The sequence below is a fragment of the Lampetra fluviatilis genome, chromosome 40 (assembly GCF_964198595.1).
Source record: "Lampetra fluviatilis chromosome 40, kcLamFluv1.1, whole genome shotgun sequence".
Lineage (NCBI taxonomy): Eukaryota > Metazoa > Chordata > Hyperoartia > Petromyzontiformes > Petromyzontidae > Lampetra > Lampetra fluviatilis.
The window spans coordinates 7,202,398-7,222,694 of record NC_136314.1 but is presented as its reverse complement, the minus strand read 5'-3'; the positions used below and the strand labels follow the sequence as shown (position 1 = coordinate 7,222,694).

The 20,297-nt window shown below is 52.4% G+C and overlaps 1 protein-coding gene across 6 annotated transcripts in view; it reads right to left on the bottom strand.

The window, feature by feature from the left end:
- LOC144946182 (uncharacterized) overlaps positions 1 to 20,297 on the bottom strand; it is a 72,740-nt gene that overhangs the window by 30,843 nt on the left and 21,600 nt on the right. For 4 of the 6 annotated variants that reach the window (XM_078875002.1, XM_078875001.1, XM_078875007.1 and 1 more), the window contains exon 2: positions 5,531 to 5,922. In XM_078875002.1, the coding sequence (XP_078731128.1) occupies positions 5,531 to 5,754 (224 nt within the window). In that variant the 5' untranslated portion in view covers positions 5,755 to 5,922. Of the gene's footprint in view, positions 1 to 5,530; positions 5,923 to 15,236; positions 15,373 to 17,819; positions 17,954 to 20,297 lie in introns of those variants that run through there. The other 2 variants (XM_078875003.1, XM_078875004.1) reach the window with 2 other exon arrangements.

Here is a 20,297-nt window from a genome sequence, read left to right as displayed (position 1 = left end):
CGCAAGCTCTCACACAGCCTTGACGCAATCCACACAGCACCTGCTCACGATAAAAACATTTTTTATTTATTCATCTCGTTTGCCCAGGTAAATCATGAGTCTCAAGAGCCGGGGGGGGGGGGGGCCTTCCAAGTTTTCTGCAGCAGGGGACAGAATTGTTGCTGTGTGTGTGCGATCCCAATTGGGAGGAAATCGGAGAACCCGGAGGAAACCTACTACGCCGGAACGGAGAGACGCCGCAGTCGGGAATCCAACCCAGGCTCTTCTCGCCGTGACCAACGCGCTGCCTGAGCATCTCAACGCAGAGTGCACCGACGCGGTAATGGAATGACCGTACAAACCATTACCCTAATTACCACGAACAAAGTAAGACGGTAGAGAGAGAGACGCATACACGGGCGCAAAGAGGGGAGGTGGGGGGGGGGGCACACAATCAGCCACAGAGACCGTGGCGGCCGGAGGTATTAGCGAGCGCCTATTTAGGTCAGTACTGCACACGTGCTCATGGGCATCACGTCCGCCCGGCCTCCTTTGTCTTCCCCGTGCTCACACAGGCACCGTGAAACGTGGGGAGGGTTTTAAACGGCGCAGGAAGCAGCCGCGTCTCAAAGACATCACCGCCACCACGCAGGGGCGGTCGGCGCATTCACGTCCCCGCGGAAGCCCGCTGAAAACACCGGGAGCTGAGGGGCCGCCGTTTGCCAAAACCCGCAACTCTAACTGCCCTGAACCACAAACCCCAACCACGAACCCCAAAGCCGAGCACTAAATCCTAACCCCTGCATCCCCAAAACCAACAAAACCCCGACCGGGGAAATGCCACGACCCGGCTGCAGCTCGCCGCTCGTTACGGATGTTCTCGGTTCAAATCTGGCAGGCCGCCCCGGTTAATACTGCGGTGTGCGTCGACCGTGAATAAGTGGCGTCTGATAATTGTTTTTTTACACTTCTATCTGGCAACAAAACTGACACCATTTTTTACAAGGAGTCATGTTTGCATAGACCACAATACCTGCAGTCATAATGCAAACAAAAAACACAACTCTGATCATGTATGCGCTGTCCTTGAAGTTGATTGGTCCACACCCGAGACAGCTTTCCTTAGAGCCTAGTCTCACATGGTGTTGAACCAGATGACGCCAAAAGGCGCACAACTCCAAGACAATGCACCATCAGAGTATGAGAGCTCGGGCTAAGCATTTACACCATTGGAATCTTATTTGCCAGTAAAAAATATGATAATTGTTTTTTTACCGTCAGTTTTGTTGCCAGATAGAAGGGTAAAAAAACAATTATCATATTTTTTACTGGCAAATGAGGTTCCAATGGTGTAAGTGGCGTCTGCTTCGCAGCAGATGTTAAATATCCCGTGACGTCGTTTTGCGAAGAGGAGGGCATAGGCGTGCCGATGTCCTCTTCCAAACTTGGCGACGTTTTAAACGTTTACGTCATCGGGAATCGCGTGGCAATCGTCGCTTCCCCGCTGCGAACGCCTGGCAGGGCTTTCTTGAAAAAGAGTCTTGAGGCTCACCGAGGCTTTCCCGAGTCAACAAGCAGAACGACAAATAAAAACAGTAAAACCCCGAACCATAACCCTCACCCCTAACCAACCTGTACAGGCTACGCATCTTAGGCCGAGTGGACCTAGAGGGGACCCCCAAGCAGTAATAAATAATCCATTGTTTTTGATCACACGCCAGGGAGTCTCAGAGCACTTGACACCCGATAAGCGACTTGCATCTCATCCCAAAATCCCTGATGGGCACCCCGCAGAGGTCGCAACCGGGTACCCGATACCCGTACCCTACCCGACACCCGGCTACCCGTACCCGGCCGGGTACGGGTAGCCGTTTGCGACCCTGGTGCGGCCGGGTACGGGTACGGGTAAGGAATCAAAACCCGTATGCGACCTCTGGCACCCCCGGTGCCAGCAGTCCATGTGCTACCCCCCCACTAGCACGATCCTGCCAGTAGTGGGCGCTGTTGCTATGCGTGAAATTCCAATTGAGTCATCCGGCAACGTCATCTTTCCGACTCTTGGCCAACTTGGACCCCGGCGCCGGCAAACGACGGCGTCCTCGTTTCCAGTGCCGTCGCGGGATTGCCGAGCGATGGCCACGGCCGGGCACCCGAACCGGGTCGGGCGGATGCCGGTCGCTGGCAACGGATGTGCCGTGTGGGTGGCCGGAAATCGAACTCCTCGTGTGGCCAGAAACGAGGCCCGGGCAATTAAAAATTCCCCGCGCGCGACAAGCCACGCGAGGGACAAAGAGAGATTCCACCGCGCGGCCGCCGCCGTGCAGGCTGTGCGGCCCGATCCAGTGAGCGGGCACCGGCTTACAGGGCAGAGGTCACAACCGGGTACCCGATACCCGTACCCTACCCGATACCCGGCTACCCGTACCCGGCCGGGTACGGGTACGGGTAGCCGTTTGCAACCCTGGTGCGGCCGGGTACAGGTACGGGTAAGGATTCCAAACCCGTTTGCGACCTCTGCTACAGGGCCGGCACCACCCACCAGGAGGTGTTGCTGCCACCAGCGCCACGCCCAGCCAGTCGCCTTGGTCGCCCACCATTGACTAAAAATATAACCCGACCAGGTAATCGCTTGAAATACCGAGTCTACCTCGGGGAGGCCCAGGTCCTGTTCGGATAGAAGGTGCCACAGATGCTAGCCGTGGCCAAAACTCCAGACTCCGGTGCGTACGCTCATAGGCGCAACGTGCGAGCCACTGAGCCACCACTCACATACAAAGACAAAGATAAAGATCCCCCATATAGCCTTAACAGACTGTAGGGGCAAGTGCTGTTAGCGAGCACCTATGAAGGCCATAACGGCACACGAGGGGGTGGGTGGCCAGCACCACGCCCGACCGCCTTCGTCTCCCTAGTGGCGATATTTACACACCAAACTAGGTACTCATTTGAGGCTGAGTCGACCTAGGGGAGGCCCGGGACCGGTTCAGATAATCGTCACTGGTGTTGGTCGTGAGCGGGAATCGAACCCGGGTTGCTGGGTTCATAGCGCAGCGCGCTAACCGCTACACTACCGCTCTCCACACGTACACACACACACGCAGACTGCACACCCCCGCCCCGCTTACCACCCATAGCCTGAACAGACTCATTCTAGATGTGAAGCTTTCGTGACGGCAAGGATTCATACTCTTAGGCTTTTTCGGTAAAGTCACGTAGGTACAAAATATAAATTAAATTAATAGAATTAATAATTTATTTATTTTTATTTTTTACCTACGTGACTTTACCGGAAAAGCCTGAACAGACTGTTGGAGCAAGTGCAACGCATACAGACGCATCGTTGCAAGCAGCCACCCCCAGCAGGTCAAGCGATCCTCGTAGCGACCGAGCAGAATGCAGCCCCGGCGGACGCACTGCGAGACGAGAGTGAAGGAGAGGAGGCCATCTTCTTGGTTCTTTCGGTAAAGTCACGTAGAAGGGAAATAATAAAATAATAAAAATACAACATAATAAAATACAATTCTCACGACGTTTCGGCCACAACGCAAGCAGCCGCCTTCACGTGAAGAACAGGTCTGTCAGAAAGACAGCATCTTATTTCCCTTCTACGTGTCTTTCTGACAGACTTGTTCTTCACCTGAGGACGGCTGCTTGCGTTGTGGCCGAAACGTCGTGAGAATTATTTTATTATGTTTTATTTTTATTATTTCCCTTCTACGTGACTTTACCGAAAGAACCAAGAAGATGAATCCCTGCAGTCACGAAAGCTTTAAATCGAGAGGAGGCCACTCCGATCCCAGGCATCGCCAAGACCCCATGCGGCGCTTGCTTCTCAAAGCAGCTTACTCCCCCACAAAATGAAAGACAAAGATCCCCCGTGCAGCCATAATAGACTGTAGGAGCAAGTGCTAGTGGCCGGCATGGCACATGAGAAGAGGGTGGCCAGCACCGCATTGCACCGGGAACTCCTTTTGAGGCCGAGTAGACCTGGTGAGGGCCCAGTACCGGTTCAGATAATCGTGACTGGTGTTGACTGTGAGCAGGGATAGAACTTGGGTCGTGGCATTCGTAGCGGAGTGTGCTAACCGCTACACCGCTGCTTCCCCACTCGCACCAACACACACACACTCCAATGCAGGCTCTAGAATGTACTTTGAGCCTTAAGGCCAGCAATTAACTCTCAGTTGCCGGGTTTGTTCGGCAGTCATAACCACACACAAAGACAAAGATCACCCATATAGCATTAACACTGTCAGGGCAAGTGCTGTTAGCGAGCACCTATGAAGGTCGGCACGGCACGCGAGGGCTACCAGCACCACGCCCAACCACCTTTGTCTCCCCAGTGGTAACGTTCACACACACCGCGAGGTACTGATTTAACGCCGATCCAAGGGAGCAGAAATCAAACCGGGGTCGCCGTGTTCGTAGCGCAGTGTGCTAAATCACTGCGCCACCTCTCGCCACTGCGTCACAAACACAAGGACAGGCAACACGCACAAACACACGCACTCCTCGCTCTCCCTCCGACAGTCGGTATCTCGTGCCACCTGTCCAAATACGCGAGAGGCACCGGACATACACACAAACGTGTGCCATGTGTCGCGACACGGCAACCAGAAACATGCCAAAGCACACGCAATGACCATCACCACCGGCAACAAACTCATACGTGAACCTGGCCTGGTCTCCCCGAGGTGGTGAAAATGCTGCAGTGCGGTCAGTGTGAATAACGGGGCTGAGACGACGGCGCGCTACCGTGGTCGGCACTCGACGCCAGCACGGTGCATTCAATCAGCGCTGTGCCAGCTCAGTCAGCCCAGTCTCACCCGTCGTACTCACCCAGAGCCACACGTCACTCACTCACTCACTCACCCAGAGCCACTCACTCACTCACTCACCCAGAGCCACTCACTCGCTCACCCAGAGCCACTCACTCAGAGCCACTCGCTCACTCACTCAGAGCCACTCACTCACTCAGAGCCACTCACTCACTCAGAGCCACGTCTCACTCACCCAGAGCCACTCACTCACTCACTCATCCAGAGCCACTCACTCACTCACTCACCCAGAGCCACTCACTCACTCACTCAGAGCCACTCACTCACTCACTCAGAGCCACTCACTCACCCAGAGCCACACACTCACTCACCCAGAGCCACTCACTCACTCACCCAGAGCCACTCACTCACTCACCCAGAGCCACTCACTCACTCACTCAGAGCCACTCACTCACCCAGAGCCACTCACTCACCCAGAGCAACTCACTCACTCACCCAGAGCCACTCACTCACCCAGAGCCACTCACTCACTCACCCAGAGCCACTCACTCACTCACTCACCCAGAGCCACTCACTCACCCAGAGCTACTCATTCACTCACTCACCCAGAGCCACTCACTCACCCAGAGCCACTCACCCACTCACCCAGAGCCACTCACCCACTCACCCAGAGCCACTCACTCACTCACCCAGAGCCACTCACTCACCCAGAGCCACTCACTCACTCACCCAGAGCCACTCACTCACCCAGAGCCCCGCGTCACCGTACTCACTCAGAGCCGGCGGCCATGGCTCGCTCGTGCCGGGCCTGCTCGCCGAGGGAGGCGCGTCGCAGCAGCAGCAGCGCCGTCGTCGTGCCCGCGGCGCTGGCGGCGATGACGCCGGCGCTGGCGGCGGTGTTCCCGGCGGCGCTGATCGCGGCGACCGTCGTGGCCGCGTGGCCGTCGCTCGCCGCCGGGGCGCGTGACTGTCGCGAGCCACTCGCACGCCGCCTCATGGCGAGCGCCGGGGGGCAGGCGCGTCTCCCAGCGCGGAGCGGACGCCATCGGACATCTCACCCAGCGGCGGCGGCGGCAAAGTCGGCAAAGTCGAAGGCGGCGAAGTCGTCGAAGTCGTCGAAGGCGGCGCGGCCACGGGGTCCCCGGCCCGGCCGCCTCTCGTGCTCCTGCACGCGCGGAAGGTCGGGGGGGGGGGGGGCGGGGGGACACGACTTCAGACTCAGAGGCCATCGACCGCGGTGGGGCCTCCACCGTGCCAAGAAGCAGTACCAAGGCTACGTCAGCCAGCCGATTATTGCACACAAGGGGCACACTGAAAGTTTCAGACCAAAGAGTTGGAAATTAGGCAGTTTAACTTAAAACCCGAATGTATTATGAGGGGTTTATTCTGGCAGTGACTGGCACCAGGGCTGAGAACATAAACTCATGAACTCACTGGACTTGAGAACCTGGTGAGTCTATGGGTCTCTGTGTGAGTCTATGGGTCTCTATGCGAGTCTATGGGTCTCTATGTGAGTCTATGGGTCTCTGTGTGAGTCTATGGGTCTCTATGTGAGTCTACGGGTCTCTATGCGAGTCTATGGGTCTCTATGTGAGTCTATTGGTCTCTGTGTGAGTCTATGGGTCTCTACGCGAGTCTACGGGTCTTATGAGAATCTATGGGTCTCAGTGTGAGTCTATGGGTCTCTATGAGAGTTTATGGGTCTCTATGCGAGTCTACGGGTCTCTGTGTGAGTCTACGGGTCTCTATGCGAGTCTACGGGTCTCTGTGTGAGTCTACGGGTCTCTATGTGAGTCTATGGGTCTCTATGCGAGTCCACGGATCTCTATGCGAGTCTATGGGTCTCTACGTGAGTATATGGGTCTCTATGTGAGTCTATGGGTCTCTATGTGAGTCTATGGGTCTCTATACGAGTCCATAGGTCTCTATACGAGTCCATAGGTCTCTATGCGAGTCTACGGGTCTCTATGGTGACCAGGCTGAGACCATCAACTCACTGCAATGAAGAACTCGTTTTAGTCAAACCCAGCCTGTGAGTGGCACCAACTGATTCACTCTGACCTCTGACCTCACCGGCCACCTCTGTACAAGTGTCACCTCACGTTTCTGTTTGTTTTCATGCTAAGAGTACTTTTGAGGACAGCGCTGCATTGCAATGTTTGGATGTATTGTCGCTCATCTACCCCAGGACAGTCCCACCGAGCCTGAAGACTCGTTTCCAGGAGGGTCCTGCCAAGTTTGTCGGAGTAGCGGGTGATGCGGCTGCTCGTAATCCCAATTGAGTAATTTGCATGATATTTTTCAGCATTGGGAAGTTTCGCTAATTCCCATTAAACTGGACGCTTTTTTTAGCTGGGGGAGGAAACCCCCGCAGAACAGGGGGCGGGAGAAGATACAAACGCCACACAGACAACAGACAAGCACCCGAGTCGAAAATTGAACCCAGGCACTTGTGTTACCACTGCGCCAACTCTGCCACCCAAAGATTGTGCGACATGCAGGAGGAAGTTGGAGCACCTGGAGAAAACCAACACAAGCGAGAGGGGGTAACGCTCAAAGTTCCGCAGAGATGGGGGATCAATCCATTTGCTTTACTCTATCGCCGCCCGAGTCTTCAACACACTGAACTCCCAAGTGTCCCGCACGACCGCGATCCAGGAGGCTGAACGCGGCTGGTTGAAACGAGTTGTTAAAGTGAGGCTGATGTAAAGGTGCGTGTAAATGGGACTGAGCCTTTTGTTATGTAGAGGTGGTGAGGCTGAAACCAGTCTACACAAGAAAGGCTCATTCCTAACAGCGTGCTTCAGCCGCACCGAACCTCACAATAATAATATCCAGGGCCTACCTTGGCTCCTCCCACCCTCAACCAGTATATATACAAGGACTGTTTTCTTGGAATTTCTCTCACTTGATACAGCTATCGTGCTGTGACGGCTCCACCTGAAGACGGAAGCTTGTGTTACCTCCGAAACGTCGTGATTTTTATTTTATTTTACTTTTATTAACTTAAATTTTTTACCTACGTGACTTTACCGAAAAAACCTAAGAATAGAACTTGTTCAACAACATCTGAAGCTAATTCTGGATTTGAAGCTTTCGTGACTGCGAGGATTCATACTCTGGTTTTATTCGGTAAAGTCACGTAGGTAAAACATTTAAATTAATAAAAGTAAAATAAAAATAAAATAAAAATCACGACGTTTCGGAGGCAACACAAGCTTCCTTACCTACGTGACTTTACCGAAAAAACCCAAGAATACGAATCCCTTGCAGTCACGAAAGCTTCAAATCTAGAATCGACTTCCGAGCTTCGACGTGGTCGGCCACGCTCGGGGTCTCATGGCACGTGGGCTGTGCTCGCCAGCAACCGACAGGAGCTTCAGGTCCGTCTCATCAGCAGGGCGCGACGCAATCAACAACGCAGCTGTGCGACCGACGTTAGGGGCACAGGTCAATCCGTGACCTCGGAAGATCACGGGGTAGAAATTTCGGCGCGGGGGCAACAGGGATTTGAACCCAGTGAGTGTTACGCTCCACGATGCGGTACTCAAGTTTATCGACACGAGAGGGATGACGGTCTGTGGAGAGACCTGGGCAATGATTTAAACGGTCCGCCCGCGTGGTGCGGGACGCTGCGTTCCAAGCGGTGCGAGCTCAGCCGGCCGAGCCGACGAGATTGTCTCATTCATGCTCCGTCATCTCCTGCGACGGAGACGAGGGACTCGACTAGAAACCCATCCAAATCGTTCCGGTGGTAAAGCCAAACCGCCCGCATTCATCACCCGCTTTCGTTCACAACGTGGCAGGCGGGGCGGGAGGCGAAGGAGTAGTAGTCAGCGCACTGCGCTATAAACCTAGCGCCACGAACATTATTCTGGGTCACGGCGAACGTGAGCGGCGAGCGATATCTGTTCCGGTCCTGGGTTCCCCTCGCGCACACCAACTCGCCGCTGGCTGGCGCGGTGAAGTATTATCAAACAACGGCCGCACATTGCCCAGTCGGGCGGCAATCATCGCCCCCCCCGCCTCCTGGTAGACTAATGCCCGCTGGTAGGCCAGGTCCCAAGTTGGCTTGTGCAAAATAAGTTATATTTTAAAAAAAGCACTTTTTTTTTAAAACACGCTTTTATGAAATGTACTAGTAATGGCAGAACTCCACGACTCCAGGAAGTGGCCCCGAAGCTTGCCACAACGTAAGGGACCGTGGCCAATTACAGCCAACGTCAGTTGACCGTGGATAATTAGACCCAAGGTGAAACATAACATAAAAAAGATGGTTTAAAAATATTTTTTCAATTTTTATGATAGAATATAGTATTGTCATCAGAATGACATAAGTATACCAAGTTTGCAGTCGATGCCACATTTGGAAGTGGGTTAAAATTGAATTACAAGATTTGAAGAAACGACAACAACAGTGAGTTAATAGAAAGCATGTAAAAAGATGGTTTAAATTTTTTTTTTATGATAGAATATAGTATTGTCATCAGTATGACATAAGTATACCAAGTTTGCAGTCGATACCACATTAGGAAGTGGGTAAAAATTGAGTTACAAGATTTGAGGATACGACGACGATGACAACAACAATGACAACAACGACAACAACAAGCGTGTAAAATTGGAATCATCGAGAATATTCTATATGAAAAAAGCGCTCTACCTAGCATTTACCGTTATAAACCCTAGTAATAACCCTGTAATCGGGTAATTTGTATGGGGTAAGGGTAAAAGGTAGGGCAAAAGGTAGGCTCGTTGCTTATTACCTTTTACCTTACCTGCTAAAGGGTAAAAGGTAGGGTAGAGTGATTGTATTGTGGTAAGGTAAAAGGTAGGGTCAAGGTAGGCTCGTTGTTTTTACCATTTAACTTTTACCTTACCTTGCCGAGGCCTACCCCCACGATGCAACGCACCGTAGCGCGCTGCTGGAATGTATCACTTACGTGGATTCACGTGAATTATTAGACACGTGATCCGCGAATGCCACGTGTAGGCTCATGCAGAAAAATGTACTGTACCAATGAGAGACAAGACTAATTTACGGCCGAGTCGATCTAGGAGAGGGCTAGAACTGGCTCGGATTTTACTCGCCACTTTTGTTCATCGGCTGGAAATCGAACCCGGATAGCCACACGCTCATACCGCAGTGCACTAGCCACTGTGCCACACACGCACGCACATATACGCACGCACACACGCGCACCTCACACACAGGCATCGAATGTCTACGCTTGATGCAACCTGTCAAGGGTTTTAATACACACACGTACGCATACACGTACAGCACACACAGGCCACACACACACACACGCAGGTTACACACGCGCACACACACACACATTCAGGGTACACACACACACAGGTCACACACACACCACACACACACACACAGGTTACACACGCGCACACACAAACATATTCAGGGTACACACACACAGGGTAAACTCGCATTCAAACAGAGCACACACACGCAAGAATAAAGATAAAGATCCCCGTATAGCCTTAACAGACTGTTGGGCCAAGTGCTGTTAGCAAGCACCTATGAAGGTCAGCACGGCACACGAGAGGGTAGGTAGCCAGCACCACGCCCGGCCACCTGTCTCCCAAGTGGCGATGTTTACAGGTACTCATTTTGAGGCTGAGTCGACCTAGGGGAGGTCCAGTAGCGGTTCAGATAATCGCCACTGGTGTTGACTGCGAGCAGGAATAGAACTTGGGTCGCCGGGTTCATAGCACAGTGCGGCAACCAAGATCCTACCGCTCCCCATAAACACACAGAGGGTACATGAACACACATACACACACAGGGTACAAACACAAGATACACACACACACAGGGCAAACACACACACAGGGTACACAAACAGGGTACACACAAGGTATACACACACACACAGGGTACACACACACAAAGAGCACACACACACTGTCCACACACAAACAGGGTACACACACACAGGGCACACACACACAGGGGGGACACACACAGGGTACAATACACACACACACAGGGTACACACACACACACACAGGGTACACACACACAGGGGGTACACACACACAGGGGGTACACACACACAGGGGGTACACACACACAGGGGGTACACACACACAGGGTACAATACACACACACACAGGGGGGACACACACACAGGGTACACACACACAGGGTACACACACACACACAGGGTACACACACACACACAGGGTACACACACACAGGGTACAATACACACACACACAGGGGACACACACACAGGGTACACACACACAGGGTACACACACACACAGGGTACACACACACACAGGGCACACACACACAGGACACACACACACACAGGACACACACACACACACAGGACACACACACAGGGCTGACACACACACACACAGGACACACACACACACAGGACACACACACACACAGGACACACACACACACAGGACACACACACACGTGATCCTGCCACGTAGACTACGCCTGAAAGCAGGGCCACTGTGTGCTCACAGTGCACGACTCACAAAGTCTGAGATGTCACAAACCGGTCGACGGCAGACTACCCATCATCCGCCTGCGGTCCCTAAAATGAACACCCTGTTTGTGGAAAGTCGCCGTGACTTGTCTTACGGGACAGACTGACCCCTGGCCATGGAAATGTGGAATCTACCCCACTGATTCAGGGCCCCATTGCTCATTTCCGCAGGGAGACGACGACATTTTGTAATGGATTTGTGTACTCCTGTGGCCCCTCGCGATGCCATTTTCTTCATTAAAATGGCACACCACCCACCAAAGACTATTTTAATGCACAATCTCCCCTCCCCCTCCACCCAGCCTGCCCCCCCCAACCCCCTCATGTGTACGGCGTTGTGAGAGGAGGCCACATTTAGATGCCCTGTAATTGCACACTGCATTGTACTCGCACTCGAGATGTAATCATTTCACCCACTCTACACACATCACACCATCACGAGGCACAACTCCGATTGGTGCTCGTGGCTGCGAATGTCACCACCGGTAGCAACTGCAGCGGGGGTGGTGTAGAGGTTTGTGTCTACGGTAACGTAGACACCTTCCGTACACGTTACCGTCCTTTCGCTTGTCTGGCCTCGGAAAGTCTCGTCAAGTCTCGTCGAGTCGAGACCACTTTTTTTTTTAAAATCCTTTATATTAAGTTCACTTGCTTGCGCGCTTACGACCGTGCAAATCTTTCGGTCGTTTTTTAACCCACTTCCCGTGATCCAATCGAGCTGACATTTTGCACACAGACTCGTTGTGCGTGACAATTTAGTTTCGTGAAAAAACAATTCCATAACTTTACACTTTTTAGGATTTTTTTTTATATTGAATTACCAATTGCTTAATGGTGGCAGGCAATCATCTGACCCATAGGTGGCAGCCATCTCAAGCCAGAGGACGAGAGGACTCTAGCCGCCACGCATATAAAGGATTTATAGTGAAAAGCTTTGTTTTTACGGGTTAATTTTTTTCAGGAGGGAGCCGCCAAGTTTTTCGCTGGAGGGGGGATGGAGATGACGGCTGCTGCTGCTGCTGTGTGTGTGATCCCAAAGTGCACATAGCCTGGCACAAGTGCTGTGGTGATGTCACCGAAACTTAAGTGGTGAATGACGGTTGTTGTTGTTGTTGATCCCAATTGAGTAATTTTTACACGCTTTCTTTTAACTCACTCTGTCTGTTGTCGTTGTCGTATCCTCAAATCTTGTAACTCAATTTTAACCCACTTCCCAATGTGGTATCGACTGCAAACTTGGTATACTTATGTCATATTGATGACAGTACTATATTCAATCATTAAAATTAAAATATCTATTTTTTTAAACATTATTTTTTTTATGTTATGTTTCGGCTTGGGTCTGTAATTGTCCACGGTCAACTGACGTTGGCTGTAATTGCCCACGGTCCCTTACGTCGTGACAAGCTTCGGGGCCACTTCCTGGAGTCGTGGAGTTCTGCCGTTACCAGTACATTTCACACAAGCGTGTTTTTTTAAACGTTTTTTTTAAATATTACTTATTACAGGTATGTTATCAGCACTGGGAAGTTTTTTGCCGACACCGGATACACCGCGTGTGCGTTTGTTAAGTTATGGGACAAAACTCATGCAGAGCAGTGGTAGAGAAACTCCACACAGACAGGCATCCGAGTCAGGAATCGAACCCACGTCCTTCCTTCTGCGAGGCACCAATGTCACCCCTGCAGCTCCCTTCCACCCAATTATTACTCAACAACAACAGCAGCAATTGTAGAATATTGTCAAGACACTGCTACGTGAAGGCATCCACAATTTCGTGTCGGTCATGGGGTTGACCATACGTCACTGCACTGACCAGGTTGGTGTAGCACAGAGGTCGCAAACGGGTTTTGATTCCTTACCCGTACCTGTACCCGCCGCACCAGGGTCGCAAATGGGTACCCGTACCCGGCCCTACCCGTACCCGTACCCTACCCGAAATGAGTGACAAACGGTTACTCACCAGTGACTCACGGCCTACCCGTACCCGTACCCGGCCGCACCAGGGTCGCAAACGGCTACCCGTACCCGGCCAGGTACGGGTAGCCGGGTATCGGGTAGGGTACGGGTATCGGGTACCCGGTTGCGACCTCTGGTGTAGCATGGCCAAGCGACATGCATCAATCAGAAATAATCGCCTCTCGCACGCACGGTCCAACAACGCGTGCTTCACCATTGCCAGAATGCATTGCAGTCAATGAGTCTACACACCGTTTGGGACCGGGACAGAACCCCTCTCTTTAGTCGTCGTTTGCGAGCGCCTATTAGCGCTGGCACGGCACCCACGTGCGGCGGCTGGCATGGGCGAGCCCGGGCACCGCCGGTGGCCAACGCTGACCACAAGCACCTCCAGAGCTCCAGTAGATGCCACAGATGGGCACCACGGCCTTGGCATCGCAAGCCACGTTGACAGGATCGCAGCAAAGTGCGCGAAATCGCTGTGCCAGCACTCCTCAAATAAACCCACAGCTGCCATTCGCAACTGCACGGTGACGACGTCGGAATAGAACCTGTGCCAGACTAGGTGCACTTTGAGGACACCGCGTGAAATGTGGAAGGCCCGCTGGTAAGGAGTCACAAGACAGACCCCAGGTGTTATGGGTAGATTGAGATGATTGGCAGATGCACCATCTGTGCTCGCCACTGTGCCCCTCACTGTATTTTTGCTGCCTGGTTTCGTTGTTGAAAGCGTTGCCTCCCCCGTCCTCCACTGTGGTTAGAGAGTGAATGCCAACAACTGCCCAGTAGCTTCCTTCACAAGTCCTCCTCCACAGAGGCCGATCCTGACACCACTGGTACCAATCACCAGACAGTCCAATCAGTTCCAAATCCTCCCATACCACATGAGCCCACCTCTTTTGTAGACCAGGCCTCGTCCGTTTATCTCCATCTATCTTGGCTACGTGACCCACACAACACGTCCGCCTATTTATAGAAACAAATGTTCACAGAAAGTGTGCGTACACGGGTACACGATTCAAAAACGCGCCTTAACGAAGATGCCCCAATATCCATTGACTAATTGGGCTACAGCTGTCAGAGAGCACCTATTAAGCCAGGCGCGGTGCGCAGGAGGGCGATGGGGCAAGCCCCAAGCCAGGCCGCCTCAGTCTCGCCGGTGCTGGTGACCGCAAACTACACCAGCTACTCATTCGTGACGGTCAACCCGGATCTGTATTCTTAGGTTTTTTCGGTAAAGTCACGTAAAATAAAAAATAAAATAAAAATCACGACGTTTCGGAGGCAACACAAGCTTCCGTCTTCAGGTGGAACCGTCACAGCACGATTGCTGTATCAAGTAAATGAGAAATTCCACCTGAAGACGGAAGCTTGTGTTGCCTCCGAAACGTCGTGATTTTTTTTTTATTTTTATTTTACTTTTATTAATTTACATTTTTTACCTACGTGACTTTAGCGAAAAAACCTAAGAATATGAATCCTTGCAGTCACGAAAGCTTCAAATCTAGAACCCGGATCTGGTTCTGACACCAACTTGTCACCCACGTCAGCGGTGGTCTGGAATCCAACTCGGGTCGCTGGGTTCTTGTGCGGTCAGCGGGTCACCACGTCGCCATTGCCCACGTGCAGAGAGCACGTACGTGTGCTCGGAGCACAATGCAAACGTGCACGCACTGTGTACGTCTGCAGGCGCACGCTCGCTGCAGTAATTATTCACAAGGCCGCACAGGACGGGAACACACACCGTGTTGAAAAAGCAGCACAAAGGCTGGTGTGCGTGTATGTGTGTGTGTCTGTGCGGGGAGCGGTATTGTACCGGTTAGCGCGTTGTGTTACGAATCCAGCGGCACCAAATTCTATTCCCGCTCACGGTCAACACCAGTGGCGATTATCTGAACCGGTTCTGGGTCTCCCCAAGGTCGACTCAGCCTCAAATGAGTACCTGGTGTGGTGTGCAAAAGACGGCCGGCGTGGTGCTGCCACCCACCTTAAGAAGGACTCGCTAATAGCACCTGCCCCAACAGTCTGTTAAATGATATATATATGGGGATCTCTGTCTTCTGTCTTGTATATGAGCGCGTCTGTGTGTCTCTTTGTGCGTGTTTGTGCGCAAGTAGCTGCGTGTGTATTCAATGTGTGCGTGTATGTGTCTTTGCGTGTGCTTGTTTGTGTGTGCGGGTCTACTTGTGCATGTGTCTGTGCCTTTGCGTGTGCGTGCATGCAAATCGCTGTGTGTGTGGGCGCGTGCCTGTGTGTGTCTGTGTGTGTGGGCGTGTGTCTGTGTGCGTCTGTGTGGGGAGCGGTGGTGTAGCGGTTAGCGCGCTGCGCTATGAACCTGGCGACCCGAGTTCGATTCCCGCTCACGGCCAACACCAGTGACGATTATCTGAACCAGTCCCGGGCCTCCCCTAGGTCGACTCAGCCTCAAATGAGTACCTGGTGCGATGTGTAAACATCGCCACTAGGGAGACAAAGGCGGCCGGGCGTGGTGTTGGCCACCCACCCCCTCGTGTGCCGTGCCGGCCTTCATAGGTGCTCGCTAACAGCACTTGCCCCAACAGCCTGTTCAGGCTATACGGGGGATCTTTATCTTTGTCTGTGTGTGTGTGGTGGTTTATATCTGGCCATGCGTGACATCGGCGGAAATTTGTATCGCAACACACATTCTGGGCGGTCTCTTCTAATGTGTTTCGGGCCTCAAATGAGTTACCTGGTGACGAGGGAGCGAGACGAAGGTGGCTGGGCATGCATCACGCCTCTGTCTACATCGTCGGCCCTGTTTGTCGAGCCGTCCCTAACAGGCGCTGGCCAACAGCGGTCTCGCTTGGCTCAGTGGGAAATCTATGCGTGCAGTGCGAGAGATGCGTACGTGTGTAGTATGGGGAGCGGTGGGTCCAGTGATTGGCGCAATGCGGTGACGTCCGTTTGATTCGCGACCGCAGTCGATTTCAGCGGCGGGGTGATATCTCAACTGGGTCTCCGCCAGGTCAACTCAGCCTTAAATGAGACCTTGATATAGTTGTGTAAATATCGGCAATGGGGGAGACAAAGGCAGCTGGGGTTAGTCCTGACCGCACCATTCTCTCATGCCACCCTGCCGGACTTAATAGATGCTCACTAACATCCGTTTCCACAACAGTCTAAGGCCATAAAAGGGGGACCTCTATTGAGATGCCCGTGCTTAAGGTGTATAGTGTGTGTGGGGAGCGGTAGTGCAGTGGTTAGCGCACTGCGCCAACAATCCAGCGACCCCACTCACGGCCGACACCAGTGACAAATATCCTAACCAGCCCTGGTCGTCCCCAAGGACGACCCAGCCATAAATGAAACCTGGTGCCGTGTGCAAGTATCAACAATGGGGAGACAAAGGCAGTCGGGTGAGGCGCTGGCCACCTCGTGCGCCGTGCAGGCCTTCACAGGAGCTCGCTAACAGCACTTTCCCCAACAGTCTGGTGAGGCTACAGGGAGACCTTTGTCTTTGTGTACACACATGCACCCATACTGCACTGAAGCAAGGTCTCGCATCAGCCCCAACACAGACGTACAGTGCATTCTTCAATGATTGCCTCGCCCCTCCAGCCTCCTACCCCTCCCCTCTCCTCACCCAGCACCCCTCTCACATCCATTCCCATGATGCCACAGTCATGTGATTAGCACACCACCCACCCCCCCACCTCCACAAAGCTCGTGCGGACACACACACACCGTGCACACAGACACACACACACCGTGCACACAGACACACACACACCGTGCACAGACACACACAGCAGTGACACGTACACACATAAAAGGCACACATTCAAATATACAGACATACGCAGCAATGAGACGCACACACACACACAGGCATACAATGACACATACGGGATTAAAACCGATGCATCACGTACAAAAATGACATATTTAAAGATGAACACAGACATTCAGCGGCACGTACACACACATTTACAAATACAAGATCCCACGTATAACCTTAACAGCGAGCACCTATGAAGGCCAACATGGCACACGAGGGGGTGAGTGGCCAGGACCACGCCAGGCCGCCTTTGTCTCCCCAAAGCTAAATGTTTACATACGTCAGCCAAGTGCCCATTGAAGGCTGGGTCGACCTAGTCGAGGAGGCCCAGGATGACCGGTCCAGAACCGACGTTGGCCGTGACAGACAATGGAACTCCCCATACACGAATACACTGATGCACACAGAGACATACAGCAGCACATAACAAGAACAAAGATCCCCCATATATCCTTCAACAGACTTGTGGGGCAAGTGCTGTTAGCGAGCACCTGTGAAGGCCTGAACGGCACACGAGGGTAATGGGTGGGCCAGCACTAGGCCCGTCCACTTTGTCTCCCCAGTGGCGATGTTTACACACCGCACCAGGTACTCATTTGAGGCCGAGTCGACCTAGGGGCGGCCCAGGCCCGCTTCAGATAATCGTCACTGGCGTTGGCCGTGAAGCGCTCACCGCTACACCACCGCTCCCCTACAGCAAGAAGGCGCGCGCACACAACAGAGCACTTTTAGCGCAATAACACTGCACCAAAATCACCACCTTTGTCTCACCGTCGGTGACGTTGAAACGCGGCTGCTGCAGGAGCTCGCGTGGACAGGGGCCGAGATGACCCCGCCGGCGGCTCGCGGCTCTCGCACGCGGCTCGCCAGGTCACGGTGCACGAGGCGCAGCGCCAACCACGACCACTGCCACCACCACCACCCCCCCTCCACCCCCGGCGAGAGATTGTTTGCGTGAATTAGCGGCGTTTGTTCGAGTAGTAGCAGGGGTGGAGCGAGGGGCGCAATGAACCATGCGACCCCGAGTTCGATTCCAGGTCACGGCCGGCATGAGTGGTCCCGACTCGCCGGTCAAACAAATCCCAAGCCCGACAGCGGTGTAGGAGAGCCCTCATCCAGCAGTGGATTAAAGTTTAAAGTGAATCTTGTTTAACCGGGAGACACCAGAATATCTCCTTCTTGGTTCTTTCGGTAAAGTCACGTAGAAGGGAAATTATAAAATAATAAAAAAATAAAACGTAATAAAATAATTATCACGACAGCGTCTTTCCAGCAGACCTGTTCTTCACCTGAGGACGGCTGCTTGCGTTGTGGCCGAAACGTCGTGAGAATTGTTTTATTATGTTTTATTTGTATTATTTTATTAGTTCCCTTCTACGTGACTTTACCGAAAGAACCAAGAAGATGAATCCCTGCAGTCACGAAAGCTTTAAATTGAGACCAGAATAATCGTCTCTTTCGCAACAGCGACCTGGATTGACAAGGAGGTGCACATACGTACACAATCGAGTAAAGAGGGTTGGGTAATTCGATAGGATAGGGTATAACAATACACCAAATGCTTTCTCACGGAACGCATATTCACGAGCAGAATGTAAACGGACGCGACCCTGAACACAAGCACACACAGAGCGCCACTGGGAGTGTGAACCTGCTGGGCTCGCTTTGGCCACCACTCATTGCTACGTTGGAAACGTCTCACTCGGTGTAAATGAGAGGCTGGGTGGGCTGTCCCATCTGGTTGTCACCGAGTGTTACACATCCTGAAAGTGATGGGATTTTTTTTTCTTTCAACGAATGCCTCGGAGATCAAGAGTGCTGAGCCAGGTTTTTAATACGGACGGCAGCCCGCGATGAAACCGGGTTCTCAAGTGTCACGAGATTATGGTCTCAGCGCACTCACCGAAGACTGCACGCTAAAAAAATAAGAAATTAAATTGATTTTTTCACATTTCTAGCAAAATTCGGATTCTGAGAATATCACGTGACGAGTCACATGATATATAATAGAAATTAAATAGATTTTTCACATTTCTAGCAAAATTCAGATTCTGAGAATATCACGTGACGAGTCACGTGATATAGCAGCATCGTGCGTAGGAACGTGCGACTCCTACTGGGGAGAGAGATACGAGCCACGCTTCAAGGATTTTTCCGTGATGCATTCTCCTGGCTCGGCAGCCGCTCGCCTACACAAGCAGCACACCACCACTCGGTGAGGTTTACAAACGAGATTGACATCATACCGATCGCCAGATCTCGAAACAAGCGTTCTAAATAGGGCGCTACCTTAATAATGAAGAAAAAACAAGCGAAATAAAAAAAATTCCAGTAAATATCAATGAAACACCAATTTTCAGGGGCTGAAGGGGGGGGGGTGCACAATTGCCCCCTCATCGCCCACAATGGCGAAGCCAGGATTTTCAGGTAGAGGGGGCAACCCCCATCCAGCAATGAAAAATGATAGAGGAGTTGTTAGCAAGGACTCGTCCCTTGCTGTTTATTCGACGCGCGTGCGGCGATGGCGCAGCCGTCGATCGAGGGTCGAATTCGAACCGCGTTGTGTGATCGGCATCGCGCTCGCTGAAGGTGAATGCCTTCAGGGAAGTCGTGTACTGTATACGCAACTGCGCACAATTATGTGAGTCACTTACAACTGCTTTGCCGTTACTTATTGCCAATTATGGACTCAGACTATTGTCCTATCATCTCATAGAGTCCCTGGCACGTAATAATATGCAGTGGGGGTCACAAAATGCCGATTTATTGCTAATAAACCCCAATGATCCGATCGAAATTAGGGATTTCGATCGGATCATTGGGAGGGCACGTGCCCCCCCCCCCCCCCACCAGTGATCGCCCCCCACCTTGGATGTACCGCTGGCCATCGCTGCAAATTTAAATACGTTCACGATGCATATGCAGTGGGTTCTTTACGACGCGCAGACAACTTGTATCGACACGGTGGTTATTTTCCGAGCTTTAAGAGCGCACGTGCCCCGTGCGAGTGTGCGCGTTAATGCCTGCCGGTGAGCATGCGCACTGTCCGCATGAGTGCAGAGCCGGTCTTTTTTTCTTTTAACACAGTTACTGAGCACTGGGGTTCAAAAAGGCCCAAAAACGTCAAGCGGCCAGCCACAAATTGCACACTATCCAAGTTGGAAATACACAAGAAGAGTGCAAAGACGTTTCCTGCGTTGAGCGAAGGTTATTCTGAGAGCTTTGGGAAAAGAGGCGACGGACGGGAGG